The 17,822-nt window shown below is 43.6% G+C and overlaps 1 protein-coding gene across 1 annotated transcript in view; it reads left to right on the top strand.

Moving 5' to 3' along the window:
• Positions 1–17,822, top strand: part of RECK (reversion inducing cysteine rich protein with kazal motifs) — a 247,826-nt gene that overhangs the window by 186,446 nt on the left and 43,558 nt on the right. Inside the window, exons 15-16 of the mRNA XM_066579140.1 lie at positions 8–130; positions 15,038–15,209. Coding sequence (XP_066435237.1) covers positions 8–130; positions 15,038–15,209 — 295 coding nt within the window. The remainder of the gene's footprint in view (positions 1–7; positions 131–15,037; positions 15,210–17,822) is intronic.

Below are 17,822 nucleotides of genomic sequence, written 5' to 3'. Positions count from 1 at the left end.
TTTACAGCTCATGGGGCGTCCTTCAAAGTCGCCTGTAATAGCTGTTTATGTGTGGCTGGTAAAGTCCAATGCTCAAAACGTCAGTGTATGAACGAATTTGGCTCCAACAGTGATCAAAGCATGTTTACTGGTAAGAAACCAAAAAGGGAATGTGTCATCAGTAAATGGCCTATTTTGTAATTGACATTTTTATGTTGAAATATATATTTTTTTTAATTTTAAGTTTTTTTGTCAATATTGTTAAAATCGCATCACACAAAAATCGCAAATGCACACAATTTAAACATTAGAAACTCCCATTGAAAAAAACACAGCAATAAAAAACCGCTAGTGGGTGAGAGGAAGGAAACCCCAGGAAGATATCATCTGTAGAATTATGCAACATCAACTCTATTCACTTAAAGGGAATCTGTCACAGGGTTCATGCTACCTGAACAATGGGCAGCATGAACCCTAAACAGCTTTGCCTAATTCCCCCATGTATGTTTTATTCTGAAATGCTGTGGCATTTGTGAAAAAAATGTTTTGAAGTTTGACATGGGAACGGAACTTCAAATCGCAGAGGCAGTCTGCATAAAATTTCCCACTAATTACTAGTCACAGTCCTAACAGTGATTTCCCTGACCCAGCTACAGAAACATAGACACGTTCTACAGCACTGTCTTTTATTAACTTGTCTGTAAACCCAATTATTTCCAAAAAATGTTCTTATAGAAAAGAACTCTGACCAGAGATAAACAACTCGGCCTTTATTTATGGATTTGTAAAGAGGCGGAGCATTTCAAAGCACCTATTATATGACAGCATTCAGGTGTTGTCCACCAAACATACAGAATAGCAAGGTCATCAGTCTAATTTCATTCTAGTGCATGGACCACACTTAACCAAGCGCAAGAGAGAACCAAAGAGAAAAAACTGGGACGGCAAGCACCAAAAAAGGCTAGGATAAATTTTTGTGAAAAAATGTAAAAAGTTAAACAGCGGGCACTGGTGGTTTCTTCGGTCCCCACTGTTAGAGCAGTAATGCAGTAGCATAAAAAGACACGTGCATCAGAATAAATGCCATTAATGGCCGCAATCAAAAGGCATATAGGTGGTCATTAAGGGGTTAAACTACTAAAACAGTTAGGCAGTGAAAAAGCTTTAAAGAGCTATAAACTGTTCTTTAATTATATAACAAGTAAAAAGATTAAAACTGAAATTGTTGGCCATTTAAAAGTAATGAAGAAAGAATTGTAGATGGTAATGATAAGAAAATAAATCTATTAGGCTGCCTTTACACGAGCTTATGTACGCTGGGCCATGTGAACCAAAAATGCATTGGATTTAAAGCATTCTATCAGATGACCGGCGTATATATGTGGGTAAATAGCTGTTTATGTACACTCGTGTGAACATAGTAACATAGCATGTTAGGCTGAATGAAGACAATGTCCATCTAGTTCAGCCTGCTTCAACCCCCCTCCTTGTTGATCCAGAGGAAGGCAAAAAACCGCAATGAGACCCCAATTAGCCCATTCGGGGGGAAAATTCCTTCCTGACTCCATAATGCAGCCAGACTAATCCTTGGATCAACGCTTGATAGTTCCTACCTAGACTCGGATCAACAATCTGCTGTTTATTGATGTCCGGTTATAAATATGTGATGTATCAGTAGTTTATTGGCTGGGTTATTGAATCAGTCACTAGTAAAATGAAAGCATGATGGGTAATCTATCAGTGCTCTCACTATCACTGAGGATAGTCATCACATCTGAAACACGTAAGCTGAGTTGTATCTCTGCTGCCTGGTTTTAATGTATATGAAAAAGAGAGTTCCACAGCAGCACTCTCTTCAAGGTATATATGAAGTAGACTTGTTTGCACGTCCAGACAGGGATGGGATCCACTTCCCCAGACATTCATATGAGAAAGATGGACAGCAAACTTGAGGTGCAGAAGATAAAACTTACATCCCTATGGATGTCTCTTTATTTCTTCAAAGTCATAAAAACAGCTCAGAGATATGATGTCAAGCTCAGAGATATGATGCACATCTTAGCCTTTTATCAAAACCCTCCACCAATGACATCATGCTCCATTTGATTGATCTAATTAAAAACAAATGTGTAATCTTACCTCAAGTATATGTCTCCTTTGGATTGCTCTTACTCCTCATCCTCCATCTTCTCGGCGTGTATAATGCATTAATGCGCATGCGCGGGAGTCTATGAGATATTGTGTAATGTTACTCAGCATCTCACTCATCATGATTAGAGATGAGCGAGCACCAAAATGCTCGGGTGCTCGTTACTCGGGACGAAATTATCGCGATGCTCGAGGGTTCGTTTCGAGTAATGAACCCCATTGAAGTCAATGGGCGACTCGAGCATTTTTGTATATCGCCGATGCTCGCTAAGGTTTCCATTTGTGAAAATCTGGGCAATTCAAGAAAGTGATGGGAACGACACAGCAATGGATAGGGCAGGCGAGGGGCTACATGTTGGGCTGCATCTCAAGTTCCCAGGTCCCACTATTAAGCTACAATAGCGGCAAGAGTGGCCCCCCCCCAACAACTTTTACTTCTGAAAAGCCCTCATTAGCAATGCATACCTTAGCTAAGCACCACACTACCTCCAACAAAGCACAATCACTGCCTGCATGACACTCCGCTGCCACTTCTCCTGGGTTACATGCTGCCCAACCCCCCCTGCACGACCCAGTGTCCACAGCGCACACCAAATTGTCCCTGCGCAGCCTTCTGCTGCCCTCATGCCACGCCACACTCATGTCCATTTATAAGTGCGTCTGCCATGAGGAGGAACCGCAGGCACACACTGCAGAGGGTTGGCACGGCTAGGCAGCGACCCTCTTTAAAAGGGGCGGGGCGATAGCCCACAATGCTGTATGGAAGCAATGAGAAATATAATCCTGTGCCACCGCCATCAGGAGCTGTACACGTGGGCATAGCAATGGGGAACCTATGTGCCACACACTATTCATTCTGTCAAGGTGTCTACATGCCCCAGTCAGACCGCGGTTTTTTATAAATAGTCACAGGCAGGTACAACTCCGCAATGGGAATTCCGTGTGCACCCACAGCATGGGTGGCTCCCTGGAACCCACCGGCTGTATATTAATGTATCCCATTGCAGTGCCCATCACAGCTGAGGTAACGTCCGATTAAATGCAGGTGGGCTTCGGCCCACACTGCATGCCCCAACCTGACCGGGCTTTTTAATTCATAGACACAGGCAGGTACAACTCCCTATTGTGAAGTCCCTGTGGACCGACAGCATGGGTGGGTGCCAGGAAGCCACCGGCGGCACATAAATATATCCTATAGCATTGCCCATCACAGCTGAGGTAATGTCATGTTAAATGCAGGTGGGCTTCGGCCCACACTGCATGCCCCAGTCAGACTGGGTTTCTTTAGAAGTGGACATGTAGTTACAACTCCATGTGGACCGACAGCATGGGTGGCTCCCTGGAACCCACCAGCGGTACATAAATATATCCCATTGCAGTGCCCAGCACAGCTGCTGTACCGTCAGCTGTAATGCAGGTGGACAAAAAATTAATTGGATTACACTGTAGGCGAGGGCCCCAAAAAATTGGTGTACGAACAGTGCTAATGTACCTCAGAAAAATTGCCCATGCCCAACCAAGAGGGCAGGTGAAACCCATTAATCGCTTTGGTTAATGTGGCTTAATTGGTAACTAGGCCTGGAGGCAGCCCAGTTAAAATAAAAATTGGTTCAGGTGCAAGTTTCAACGCTTTAATGAGCATTGAAACGTATAAAAATTGTTTACAAAAAATATGACTGAGCCTTGTGGGCCTAAGAAAAATTGCCCGTTCGGCGTGATTACGTGAGGTTTCAGGAGGAGGAGCAGGAGGAGGAGGAGGAATATTATACACTGATTGATGAAGCTAAAAGGTCCCCGTTTTTGATGGTGATAGAGAACAATGCTTCCATCCGCGGGTGCAGCCTACGTATTGCTTAGGCATCGCTGCTGTCCGCTGGTGAAGAAGAGAAGTCTGGGGAAATCCAGGCTTTGTTCATCTTGATGAGTGTAAGCCTGTCAGCACTGTCGGTTGACAGACGGGTACGCTTATCCGTGATGATTCCCCCAGCCGCACTAAACACCCTCTCTGACAAGACGCTAGCCGCAGGACAAGCAAGCACCTCCAGGGCATACAGCGTGAGTTCAGGCCACGTGTCCAGCTTCGACACCCAGTAGTTGTAGGGGGCAGAGGCGTCACGGAGGACGGTCGTGCGATCGGCTACGTACTCCCTCACCATCCTTTTACAGTGCTCCCGCCAACTCAGCCTTGACTGGGGAGCGGTGACACAGTCTTGCTGGGGAGCCATCAAGCTGTCAAAGGCCTTGGAGAATGTTCCCCTGCCTGCGCTGTACATGCTGCCTGATCTCTGCGCCTCCCCTGCTACCTGGCTCTCGGAACTGCGCCTTCTGCCACTAGCGCTGTCGGATGGGAAGTTTACCATCAGTTTGTCCACCAGCGCCCTGTGGTATAGCATCATTCTCGAACCCCTTTCCTCTTCGGGAATGAGAGTGGAAAGGTTCTCCTTATACCGTGGGTCGAGCAGTGTGTACACCCAGTAATCCGTAGTGGCCAGAATGCGTGTAACGCGAGGGTCACGAGACAGGCATCCTAACATGAAGTCAGCCATGTGTGCCAGGGTACCTGTATGCAACACATGGCTGTCCTCACTAGGAAGATCACTTTCAGGATCCTCCTCCTCCTCCTCCTCCGGCCATACACGCTGAAAGGATGACAGACAAGCAGCATGTGTACCCTCAGCAGTGGGCCAAGCGGTCTCTTCCCCCTCCTCCTCATGCTCCTCCCCCTCCTCCTCCTCAACGCGCTGAGATATAGACATGAGGGTGCTCTGACTATCCAGCGACATACTGTCTTCCTACGCCTCCGTTTCCGAGTGCAAAGCGTCAGCCTTTATGCTTTGCAGGGAACTTCTCAAGAGGCATAGCAGAGGAATGGTGACGCTAATGATTGCAGCATCCCCGCTCAGCATCTGGGTAGACTCCTCAAAGTTTCCAAGGACCTGGCAGATGTCTGCCAACCAGGCCCACTCTTCTGTAAAGAATTGAGGAGGCTGACTCCCACTACGCCGCCCATGTTGGAGTTGGTATTCCACTATAGCTCTACGCTGCTCATAGAGCCTGGCCAACATGTGGAGCGTAGAGTTCCACCGTGTGGGCACGTCGCACAGCAGTCGGTGCACTGGCAGATTAAACCGATGTTGCTGGGTCCGCAGGGTGGCAGCGTCCGTCTTGGAGTTGCGGAAATGAACGCTGACTCGGCGCACCTTTCCGAGCAGGTATGACAAGTGTGGGTAGCTTTTCAGAAAGCGCTGAACCACCAAATTAAAGACATGGGCCAGGCATGGCACGTGCGTGAGGCTGCTGAGCTGCAGAGCCGCCACCAGGTTACGGCCGTTGTCACACACGACCATGCCCGGCTGGAGGCTCAGCGGCGCAAGCCAGCGGTCGGTCTGCTCTGTCAGACCCTGCAGCAGTTCGTGGGCCGTGTGCCTCTTCTCTCCTAAGCTGAGTAGTTTCAGCACGGCCTGCTGACGCTTGCCCACCGCTGTGCTGCCACGCCGCGAGACACCGACTGCTGGCGACGTGCTGCTGCTGCTGACACATCTTGATTGCGAGACAGAGGTTGCGTTGGAGGAGGAGGAGGAGGAGGGTGGTTTAGTGGAGGAAGCATACACCGCCGCAGATACCAGCACTGAGCTGGGGCCCGCAATTTTGGGGGTGGGTAGGACGTGAGCGGTCCCAGGCTCTGACTCGGTCCCAGCCTCCACTAAATTCACCCAATGTGCCGTCAGGGAGATATAGTGGCCCTGCCCGCCTGTGCTTGTCCACGTGTCCGTTGTTAAGTGGACCTTGGCAGTAATCGCGTTGGTGAGGGCGCGTACAATGTTGCAGGAGACGTGGTCGTGCAGGGCTGGGACGGCACATCGGGAAAATTAGTGGCAACTGGGAACCGAGTAGCGCGGGGCCGCCGCCATCATGCTTTTGAAAGCCTCCGTTTCCACAAGCCTATACGGCAGCATCTCCAGGCTGATCAATTTGGCAATGTGCACGTTTAAAGCTTGAGCGTGCAGGTGCGTGGCGGCGTACTTGCGCTTGCGCTCAAAAAGTGGCGCTAGCGACGTCTGGACACTGCGCTGAGAGACATTGCTGGATGGGGCCGAGGACAGCGGAGGGTGTGGGTGCAGGCCAGGAGACGGTAGTGCCTGTGTCCTCAGAGGGGGGTTGGATCTCAGTGGCAGGTTGGGGAACAGGGGGAGAGGCAGTGGTGCAAACCGGAGGCGGTGAACAGCCTTCGTCCCACCTTGTGGGGTGCTTGGCCATCATATGCCTGCGCATGCTGGTGGTGGTGGCTCCCCAGCTGATCTTGGCGCGACAAAGGTTGCACACCACTGTTCGTCGGTCGTCAGGCGTCTCTGTGAAAAACTGCCACACCGTAGAGCACCTTGAGCTCTGCAGGGTGGCATGGCGCGAGGGGGCGCTTTGGGAAACAGTTGGTGGATTATTCGGTCTGGCCCTGCCTCTACCCCTGGCCACCGCACTGGCTCAGCCTGTGCCCACACCCTGACTTGGGCCTCCGCGTCCTCACCCGCGTCCACGTCCTCTAGGCCTACCCCTACCCCTCAGCATGGTGTATTACCAGTAGTGCAGAAACAGAACGTTGTAATTAAATGTGCCGCTTATTGGCCTGTGGTTGGAGGCTGACTTCGCTTACCGAACGCACAGCAGAGCCAGGAAATAATTTTGCGCAAGCCTGCTGTAACACTTAGCTGGCTGCGTATGAATTAGGAGGACAACTACACCCAGCACAGACCCAGTACACTGAGGACAGTCACAGGCAGCCCAAATAGATTTTTTTTCCCAAATGTTTTTGGAAAGGCCCACTGCCTATATTCAATAAATATATGTCTTGTGTCCCTGCCTCACCACTACTGGCCCTGGAGTATGTAAAATAACTGCAGACTGTTGCACTGTGGACTGGAATACAGCGGTGATGTAACAGCCAACACAGAGCCAGGAAATAATTTTGCGCAAGCCTGCTGTAACACTTAGCTGGCTGCGTATGAATTAGGAGGACAACTACACCCAGCACAGACCCAGTACACTGAGGACAGTCACAGGCAGCCCAAATAGATTTTTTTTCCAAAATTTTTTTGGAAAGGTCCACTGCCTATATTCAATAAATATATGTCTTCTGTCCCTGCCTCACCACTACTGGCCCTGGACTATGTATAATTACTGCAGGGCGCAATGATCTGCACAGCCGATATACAAAAAAAAAAGTGCAACACTGCAAAAAGCAGCCTCCACACTACTGCACACGGTTAGATGTGGCCCTAAGAAGGACCGTTGGGGTTCTTGAAGTCTAAAATACTCCTAACACTCTCCCTATAGCAGCTCCGGCACCAACAGCACTTTCCCTCTTCTATGTCAGAATAAATCTGTGGCGAGCCGCGGGAGGGGCCGATTTTTATACTCGGGTGACACCTGATCTCGCCAGCCACTCACTGCAGGGGGGTGGTATAGGGCTTGAACGTCGCAGGGGGAAGTTGTAATGCCTTCCCTGTCTTTCTATTGGCCAGAAAAGCGCGCTAACGTCTCAGAGATGAAAGTGAAAGTAACTCGAACATCGCGTGGTACTCGTCACGAGTAACGAGCATCTCGAACACGCTAATACTCGAACGAGTATCAAGCTCATCTCTAATCATGATCTATCTTCCAAGAGTGTGTGTACGTCAATGCGCCTGCACGAGAATCCATGAGTTATCGCGCAATGATACACGGCCGTGTCTGTGGTTGGATGCTGAGGCACTACAGGAATAGAAAAAAAATGTAGATTAGAAAACGGGGATTTCCTCTCTGCAGAAACAGCACAACTGTTCTCTTGTAATGTCTGTCCGGTGTTGCAGCTCAGCCCTATTCAGAAATCTTTTGTTAAGTACCTCTGGTTTTCCACCTGGTCACTGGATTTTTCAAGCCTGTTTAAGTACTTTCAGCTCATGTTTCTTTCCAACACTCTCAAATTATTAGAGAGACTGTACCTAGACATTTAACTAGACTGGTGACTAGCTGGCTTCCCTCTTTTCTTTGCATGTAAGAAAAAAAATACACAGAATTGCTGTTTTTTTGGTCACCCCCCCCCCCCCACCCAGTGGCATAAATGAAAACTACTACTCACTATTCCAAAAATAAGCCATCACACAGCTTTGTCATTTGAAGAATAGATTAGTAATAGGTGCCAGCGTGTGGCAACATAAGGCACATTTTTTTAGCTTTCTTATTTTTCTTAAATAATAGAACATCGTTTTTATTATTTACTAGCTGATATACCCGGCTTCGCTCAAGTTAATTTGGTACTGGTGTTTTATCTGGTGTTCACACAGAAAATCTTATGAAGCCGTGGTTACTTTAGAGATACTGAGGAAAAAAATATGTTCACCATTTTGCATAGTTCTTTGCGTTATCCAGGAAACATCACGGGGAGGTAACCATGCGACGTTTCCTTTATATAAAATGACATCAGGAAGTGAGAGAATTAGACTACGTATGTAAAATTTGGACGCTAATTCTTTTGTGCTTAGAATTGAATAATCGAGTTGGGACCCATTAACTTTTTCTATTTATGACATAATCAATGCTCGTGCCAAATTTCAAGTTTCTATGACATCAAGAAGTGAGAGAATTAGATTCTGTATGTAAAATTTGGGAGCTAATTCTTTTGCGCTTAGAATTGAATAATCGAGTCGGGACCCATTAACATAGTAACATAGTTCCTTAGGCCGAATGAAGACAATGTCCATCTAGTCCAGCCTGTCTATCCTCCTATGTTGATCCAGCGGAAGGCAAAAAAACCCCAAGAGCAGAAGCCAATTAGCCCTTTTGGGGAAAAAATTCCTTCCCGACTCCCTGGATCAACCCCTAATAGTTCCTACCTGCCTGTAAACCTGGATTAACAATTAACCTAAGATTTATAACCTATAATATCCTTCCTCTCCAGAAAGACATCAAGTCCCCTTTTAAACTCCCCTATGGATTTTGCCATCACCACTTCCTCCGGCAGAGAGTTCCACAGTCTAACTGCTCTTACAGTAAAGAACCCCTTTCTATGTTGGTGATGAAACCTGCTTTCCTCTAAACGTAACGGATGTCCTCTTGTTACCGTCGTAGTCCTGGGTATAAACAGATCATGGGAGAGATCCTTGTATTGTCCCCTCATGTATTTATACATAGTTATTTGATCACCCCTTAGCCATCTTTTTTCTAGAGTAAATAATCCCAGCTTGGATAGCCTCTCTGGGTATTCCTGTCCCGTCATTTCATGTATTAGTTTAGTTGCTCTTCTTTGAACCCCCTCCAGTACTGTAACATCTTTCCTGAGCATCGGTGACCAGAACTGTGCGCAGTATTCCATGTGGGGCCTGACTAGTGCCTTATATAATGGAAGGATAATGTTCTCGTCCTTTGCCCCTATATCTCTTTTAATACACCCCAAAACTTTATTTGCCTTTGCAGCAGCTGACTGGCATTGGTTACTCCAGTTTAGTCTACTATCCACTAATACCCCCAGGTCCTTTTCCATATCACTTTTCACTAGCGGTACTCCATTAAGTGAATATTGGTAACATGCATTCTTGCTGCCCATGTGCATAATCTTACATTTTTCAACATTGAACTTCACTTGCCATTTTTCTGCCCAAGCCCCCAGCTTATCTAGGTCAGTTTGTAGCCGCACATTGTCCTCCATTGCATTAATTATATTGTATAATTTTGTGTCATCTGCAAATATTGATATTTTGCTGTGCAGCCCCTCTATCAGGTCGTTGATAAATATATTGAACAGAATGGGGCCTAATACTGAACCTTGTGGCACCCCGCTATCGACTGTGGTCCAATCAGAGTATGAACGATTTATTACCACCCTCTGCTTTCTATCATTGAGCCAATTCTTTACCCAATTACACACTTTTTCACGCAATCCGAGCTGCCTCATTTTGTATATTAGCCTATTATGTGGCACGGTGTCAAAGGCTTTAGAGAATTCCAGAAATATGAGATCAATAGATTCTCCCAGGTCCAGCCTAGAGCTTACTTCGTCATAGAAACTGATCAGATTTGTCTGACATGAGCGACCCTTCATGAATCCATGCTGGTGAGGAGTTTTATTCTCTTGTTCTCCTTGAGGTACTCATCGATGGCGTCTCTCAGAATCCCCTCGAAAATTTTTCCCGTTACTGAAGTGAGACTTTCTGGCCTGTAGTTACCAGACTAACTTTTGCTCCCCTTTTTGTAAATTGGAACCACGTTGGCAATGCGCCAATCCAATGGTACAACACCGGTCTTGAAAGTGTCTAGAAATATTAGATATAGCGGCCTAGCTATCTCCTCACTTAGTTCCCTTAGTATCCTTGGGTGTATTCCTTCTGGGCTTGGCGATTTATCGATTTTAGTCTTCTTTAGTTGCTTCTGCACTTCCTCCTGCGTTAGGTATGAGATATTTTGTGAGAGGTTCATGTTATTCCCCTGCATCTCGTGTGGCATTTCCTTTTCGTTTGTGAATACACTTGAAAAGAAACTGTTTAATAGATTTGCCTTCCCTCCATCATCTTCAATTATTTCTCCTGCATTATTTGTTAAAGGGCCAGTGCTCTCCCTGCAAATCCCTTTGCTGTTAATATAGTTAAAAAATAGTTTCGGGTTGTTTTTGCTCTCTTTGGCTATCAGTCTTTCTGCCTCCTCCTTGGCAATTTTGATCCTATCTTTGCATATTTTGTTTTTTTCCCTGTACGATTTTAGCGCTTCTTCGCTGCCTTCTTGCTTTAGTAGTTTGAACGCTTTCTTTTTTTCGTTAATTGCCTCTCTTACCGTCTTGTCGAGACACATTGGTTTCCTTTTATTTGAAGTTCTTTTATTTTTAAAGGGAATGAACTGCTCACATGGGGTGATTAGGATCCTTTTAAACTCCTCCTATTTGCCCTTTGTACTGATATTTTTGAGGATGTTGTCCCAATTAATGTTACCGATAGTAGTTCTAAGCTGATCAAATTTTGCTTTACTAAAGTTTAGTTTGTTTGTCGCTCCCTGATAAGGCTTCTTATTGAATGACAGCTGGAAGTTGATTATATTGTGGTCACTGTTCCCCAAGTGCCCCTCAACCTGTACCCCCTTTATCCATTCTGGTTTGTTAGTTAGTACTAGGTCCAGAATGGCCCTCCCTCTTGTTGGTTCCTGCACTAGTTGGTTCAGGCAATTATCTTTAATTACTCTCAAGAACTTATCACCCCTATGAGATTTGCAGGTTTCGTTCTCCCATGTTATACCTGGATAATTAAAGTCCCCCATCATAATTACTTCATTTCGGTTTGACACCTCTTCTATCTGCCTTAATAGTAAGTTTTCAGTTTCTTCTGTTGCTTTTGGTGGTCTATAGAAGACCCCTATCAGGATTTTGTTGGTTTTTTTTCCCCCTGTATTTCTACCCACAGAGGATTAACTTTTCCTATTTGTGACATAATCAATGCCCGTGCCAAATTTCAAGTTTCTATGACACCGGGAAGTGAGAGAATTAGATTCCATACGTAAAATTTGGACGCTAATTCTTTTGCACTTAGAATTGAATAATCGAGTTGGGACCCATTAACTTTTCCTATTTATGACATAATCAATGCTCGTGCCAAATTTCAAGTGAGAGAATTAGATTACGTACGTAAATTTTGATGCTAATTCTTTTGTGCTTAGAATTGAATAATCAAGTTGGGGCCCATTACCTTTTCCTATTTATGACATAATCAATGCCCGTGCCAAATTTCAAGTTTCTATAACATCGGGAAGTGAGAGAATTAGATATTGTACGTAAAATTTGGACACTAATTCTTTTGCGTAGAATTGAATAATCGAGTTGGAACCCATTACCTTTTCCTATCTATGACATGATCAATGCCCGTGCCAAACTTCAAATTTCTATTACATCGGGAAATGAGAGAATTAAATTACGTACTTAAAATCTGGACGCTTAATTGTTTGCACTTAGAATTGAATAATCGAGTTGGGACCTATTAACTTTTCCTATTTATGACATAATAACACAGGTCTGCAAAAAAACTTTAAAAAATTGTTTTGATTTTGTTAAATCATCTTTATGTATTTTTTTGCACAGATTTCAAAAATGACATGGGTTTTTGTCTAACACGTACGGCTTGCCTACAAAATAAAGTTGAAGTATTTGGAAAAAATACAAAAAACGGAAAATTTTTTATTTGTTTTTATTATTTTAGCATGAAGTAAAGGCAAAAAAACAACAACAATACCTAGCTAAAATAAGCATAATAGTGATACACATGTGTTGCAAAGTTATTATAAGTCTTTGTAAAAACGTTTTCTTTTTCCATCAAAGCTTCTTTTGGTACTTTTTCGGCTGTGTTCTTGTGAATTTTCCCTTTTTAACATTCAACAGTAGTCTGCCATCATGTTGACATTCCATCGACCTTGGTATCTGCGCTCCATTTCTTTTAGATCTTGATGGAAACGTTCTCCTTGTTCCTCACTTACAGCCCCACGATATTCTGGAAAGTAGTCCAGATGTGAGTGAAAGAAATGGACTTTGACACTCATGTTGCAGCCCAAGATTTTGTAGCTTTGTAACAATTCAGCAACCAAAGTTTCTTGTAGTTTGGGTCTTTTTTATTTCCAAGAAAGCCTGTTACAACCAGTTTAAATGAATTCCAGGCATTTTTTTCTTCCATTTCCATTTTAGTGACAAAGATTTCATATTTTAAAAGTTTTCTTATGTCAGGCCCAACAAAGACTCCCTCTTTCAGCTTAGCATCTGATAGACCAGGAAACTGTTCACAAAGATACTTGAAACACTCTCCTGCTTTGTGTAATGCTTTCACAAACTGTTTCATTAGTCCCAATTTGATATGAAGTGGTGGAAGTAAGATCTTTTTAAGATCCACTAAACTTTGTCTTTCAACATTTTTAACTCCAGGAATAAGAGCCTTTCTGATTGGCCAGGTCTGCTTGACATATTGTTGTTTCCTGTCACGGCTATCCCATTCACAGAGGAAACATGGAAACTTTGTGTAACCACTTTGTTGACCTAGTAACATGGAAATAACTTTCAAATCCCCACAAATGGTCCATTTATGGTCAGAGTAGCTGAGCTTATTAAGAACAAACCCAAGATTTTCGTAGCATTCTTTCAAATGGACTGAGTGTCCAACAGGCACAGAAGCATATTGGTTACTATTGTGAAGAAGTACGGCTTTCAAACTTCTTTTTGACGAATCTATGAAAAGTCTCCATTCCTCTGGGTCATACGTTATGTTGAACATTTCCATGATTCCAGGTACATTGTTGCAGAAAACTAGTTCACCCTCTTGTGTAAAAAAAGGGACAAATTACTTTTCTCTAAGTCGGTACCATGAAAATGAAACACCGGAGGCTAACATATGTCTTTCTTGAAGTCTAGACCCTAACACTTCCACTGAATCCTTTGGTAGGCCCAGATCTCGTACTAAGTCGTTCAAGTCTGATTGAGAGAAAAGTTCAGGGTCATTGGTACCTGGATCGTAGCTGTCATCATTATCGCTGCTACTATGTGACATTTGGTCTAAATCGTCTAAAATATTGTCCAGGGTATCCGGAGGTGAAGGAATAGGCAAGTCAGGTTCATGAGGAACAGGGCGAATAGCCGAACGTATGTTGGTTGGGTATGAAATGTCCTTCCTGTTTTTTAAATTGAAACCTTGCACTGAACAAGAACAAAAATAACAGTCATCACTGTGATTTTTAGGCTCTCTCCAAACCATGGGTACTCCAAAACTAAATGGTTTCTTCTTACCTTGAAACCATTGTCTCAGTTCTTCAACACACACACAACACACTATATGGGGAGCCCAAGATTTATCTTGGTCCCCTAATTTCATACCAAAGTATGCAAAATACACCTGAACAAAATTAGAAATGTTCCTTTGTTGCATCCTGACGGTATAAGACCCACAAATATAACAGAAACAGGAGAGTTGACACATCTTCTAGTAGCCATTTCTTCTAAATACCGTATCACAAAACTGTTTGATGCGTACACCACAGTGGCTGGCTCCACACTGAGTCACTGACTGCAGTCAAGGTCACGCCTAGCAGACAGTTTAAATTCATAGTCGTACCCGTACCGAACCTGAAAAACCCTGAAAATAAGAAAATTTCAGGTGAAATTTGTAACTTATCTAGGGGTGATGGAATTTTTTCACTATTTTTACCGTAATCAGCACAAAAAATACTGTTAAACCCACTAATTAAATATGCTACAATTTTTTATCGCAGACCTGTGTAATCAATGCTTGTGCAAATTTCAAGTGAGAGAATTACATTCCGTATGTAAAATTTGGACGCTAATTCTTTTGCGCTTAGAATTGAATAATCAAATTGGGACCCATTAGCTTCTCCTATTTATGACATAGTCAATGCTCCTGCCAAATTTCATGTTTCTACGACATCGAGAAGTGAGAGAATTAGTGGCGAGTCAGTCAGTGAGTCAGTCAGTGAGTCAGTCAGTCAGTCAGTGAGGGCTTTTGTCTTTATATATAGATTTTATATATTGCTGTAATTATACGAACCCACAGAACAAAGTGAACTGTGAAAAACATGAATCCCAAAAAACAATGGCTGAATTTTTTTTTTCATTCCCCCCCACAAATAATTTTCCATACTGTTCTTAACACACTGTTACATCAAATGGTGATATTAAAAAATATAATTAGCGCTGGAAAAAAATCCTGAGTAGCCAAAGTAAAAAAAGTTATGGCCCTCGGAAGGCGAAAAAATGAAAAATCAAAAGTAGATAATATGAAAATGTCAAACTGTTAGAGACCCACAATAAATATATGTTTCTAGCCTCATGCACACGGTTTTAATACTTTCAGCTGATGTAGGTGAGAAGGTTTTGTAATGTAACAGTGCTGTGAATCTGATATTTTAGGATTGCCCTGCAATTGTGCAGATAAGTTTGTTCCTGTATGCGGAAAGAATGGACGCACATATCCGAGTGCTTGTATAGCGCGATGTGTTGGATTATTGGACCATGAGTTTGAGTTTGGAGAGTGTTCTTCAAAGGACCCATGCAATCCAAACCCTTGTCACAGAAACCAAAGGTAAGTCGTTCTATATAGTTTCCCTGGAAAAATAGGTTCTGTTTGCTCTAAAAAACGTTTTGTTTAGACTAGGTACCCCCTCCTAGCCATAAGTGCGAGTTGTGCCACAGAGACTCAGGATGCAGTTTGCGTTGATCAGCGCACAGACACCAGTATTTTAGCTGTGTAATATACATGGACAGATCACATGAACGGACAGGAATACAATATTGCATGCATTTTTATCATGTGGATCATCCGTTGTATGAAAATATGTCCCTGTGTATAAACTAAGTGAGGAGACTCAAATGGCCACACACGCTCCTCTGGGTAATATGCAAATAAGGGAGATGCAATAAATCCTCCACAGTGCCACCTATTGAAAAGCAACATTCCTTCAAGTCAAAGTCAGACTTTTTATACAAGCCTTGTTACAATGACCGGGAATTACAAGCAAAGCCAGACTCCATGTGCATACAGCTGTTTCAGGGTTTTTGCCCTTCATCAGTGTACAGTAGGAGTCTGGCTTTGCTACTGAGAGGCCTGGGACGGGGGTCAGAAACGCTCTTTTCTCCTTAGGGAGAGCAACTATATACTATAAACTAAGTGAGGAGACTCAAATGGCCACACACGCTCCTCTGGGTAATGTGACTTTGACTTGAAGGAATGCTGCCTTTCAATAGGTGGCACTGTGGAGGATTTATTCCATCTCCCTTATTTGCATATTACCCAGAGGAGCGTGCGTGGCCATTTGAGTCTCCTCACTTAGTTTATAGTATATAGTTGCTCTCCCTAAGGAGAAAAGAGCGTTTCTGACCCCCGTCCCAGGCCTCTCACTAGCAAAGCCAGACTCCTACTGTACACTGATGAAGGGTAAAAACCCTGAAACAGCTGTATGCATATGGAGTCTGGCTTTGCTTGTAATTCCTGGTCATTGTAACAAGGCTTGTATAAAAAGTCTGACTTTGACTTGAAGAAATGCTGCCTTTCAATAGGTGGCACTGTAGAGGATTTATTCCATCTCCCTTATTTGCATATTACCCAAAGGAGCGTATGTGGCCATTTGAGTCTCCTCACTTAGTTTATAGTATATAGTTGCTCTCCCTAAGGAGAAAAGACGTTTCTGACCCTGGTCATTATATGAATTGTATCCTGCATTTTTAACAAGTTTCCCCCTTTGCACACTGTATTTCTAATTTTCAGTCTTCCCTGAGATGTTGGGAGGAGACTGCTGCTAATTAGGTCTTCTACAGTATACACCACCAATTTTCTCTGTAGTACACACAGAGAAACAATATCATCATGGAGAACACTAGATAAGTACTCCGCAGTATAGATGGGATTCCAATAGCTGTAATCACTCATCCTTATCGGCAGTCATGCTTGTGTGATGGTCTCTCCTTCCACAGACATAGGCAGCATGAGTTATTACCCTCCTTCACTCCATGTATTCTATATTATACAGGGATTTTACAGCACAAAAACATCATCTGAAGTATATAAAGTGTTTCCACTTTTCCTAGTTTGCCATCATGTCGTCACGAGTTGTCTCATATTATGGAATGTCAGGGGACTCCCTGAAAAAGGGAGATTTCCCAGAATCCCCAAAGAAGCAATAATCTTTTCCCCATTCCCGTGTCTGTACTGTGAGCACAGAGAGGCAGCGCACATTGCAGTCCTGGGTTAGCAACCTAATTATTATGAAGATCGTCACAATCTATATAATCTAGAAAGTGTAATACGTATTTCACATCCGCAAAAGCTAGCATTATATTTGTCTACTGTGTGTTTATGTAGTGACACCTTAGGACTGGCTTAGTTCATGGATCTTCGATGGTTGACATGCAAAATAATTTTCACATCCATCCAAAGTATTTCTTGCTTTATGGTGCTTTGCACAGCACATCATGATACAAGGCATTAAAAACAAACAAATCCAAGACCTGTCTAACGGCTTACAGACCTCAGTTTTCCTAGCTGAGCATGTGTTCGCCTACTGCCTGACACCACAAAACAAGCAGATTTGCTTTGGCGATACTTGTCTGTTCCAGGTTGGGTTACTTTACCTTTTCATGACCAATGGTCATTGGTGCTCCGGTGTCCAAGTCGCATTCTGTTATCACCACTTTCAAAAAATTATAAAGTTTTATTTTTCCAATATCCAGGTTCTGTCAATAACTAAAGAAAATTACCTTACCCGACTTGTACAGGACCCGACTAGAGGGACGGCCATTTTGGAATTAATATTACCCTGACAGAATAACAATAATAATTTGACAGATTAACAGGGGTTTTGGGGCACCTGGGAAATGATGGACCATAATATAATACATTTCACTTGTCTTTTAATAAGAAGTTTAATTGGGGGGGGGGGGGGGAGGCTACAAAAATAGTAAACTTTAGGGAGGCAAAGTTTGACCAGCTAAGAAAAGTCCTTATCCTTATTGACTCGGACAATATTCTCAAAAATAAGAGTAAGAGTACAGACAATAAATGAGAAATATTTTAAAACATCCTAATTACTTACTGTGCGCGGTTCATATCTTGAGGGAATAAAAAGGTTAGGAGAAGGAGAAAAACAATGTAGCTCAATAAAGAAGTAAATGGGGTAATAAACAGCAAAAATAAAAAGTG

Source organism: Eleutherodactylus coqui, chromosome 9, assembly GCF_035609145.1.
Source record: "Eleutherodactylus coqui strain aEleCoq1 chromosome 9, aEleCoq1.hap1, whole genome shotgun sequence".
Lineage (NCBI taxonomy): Eukaryota > Metazoa > Chordata > Amphibia > Anura > Eleutherodactylidae > Eleutherodactylus > Eleutherodactylus coqui.
Note: the sequence above shows the minus strand (reverse complement) of the source record. Positions and strands in the feature narration are given on the sequence as shown.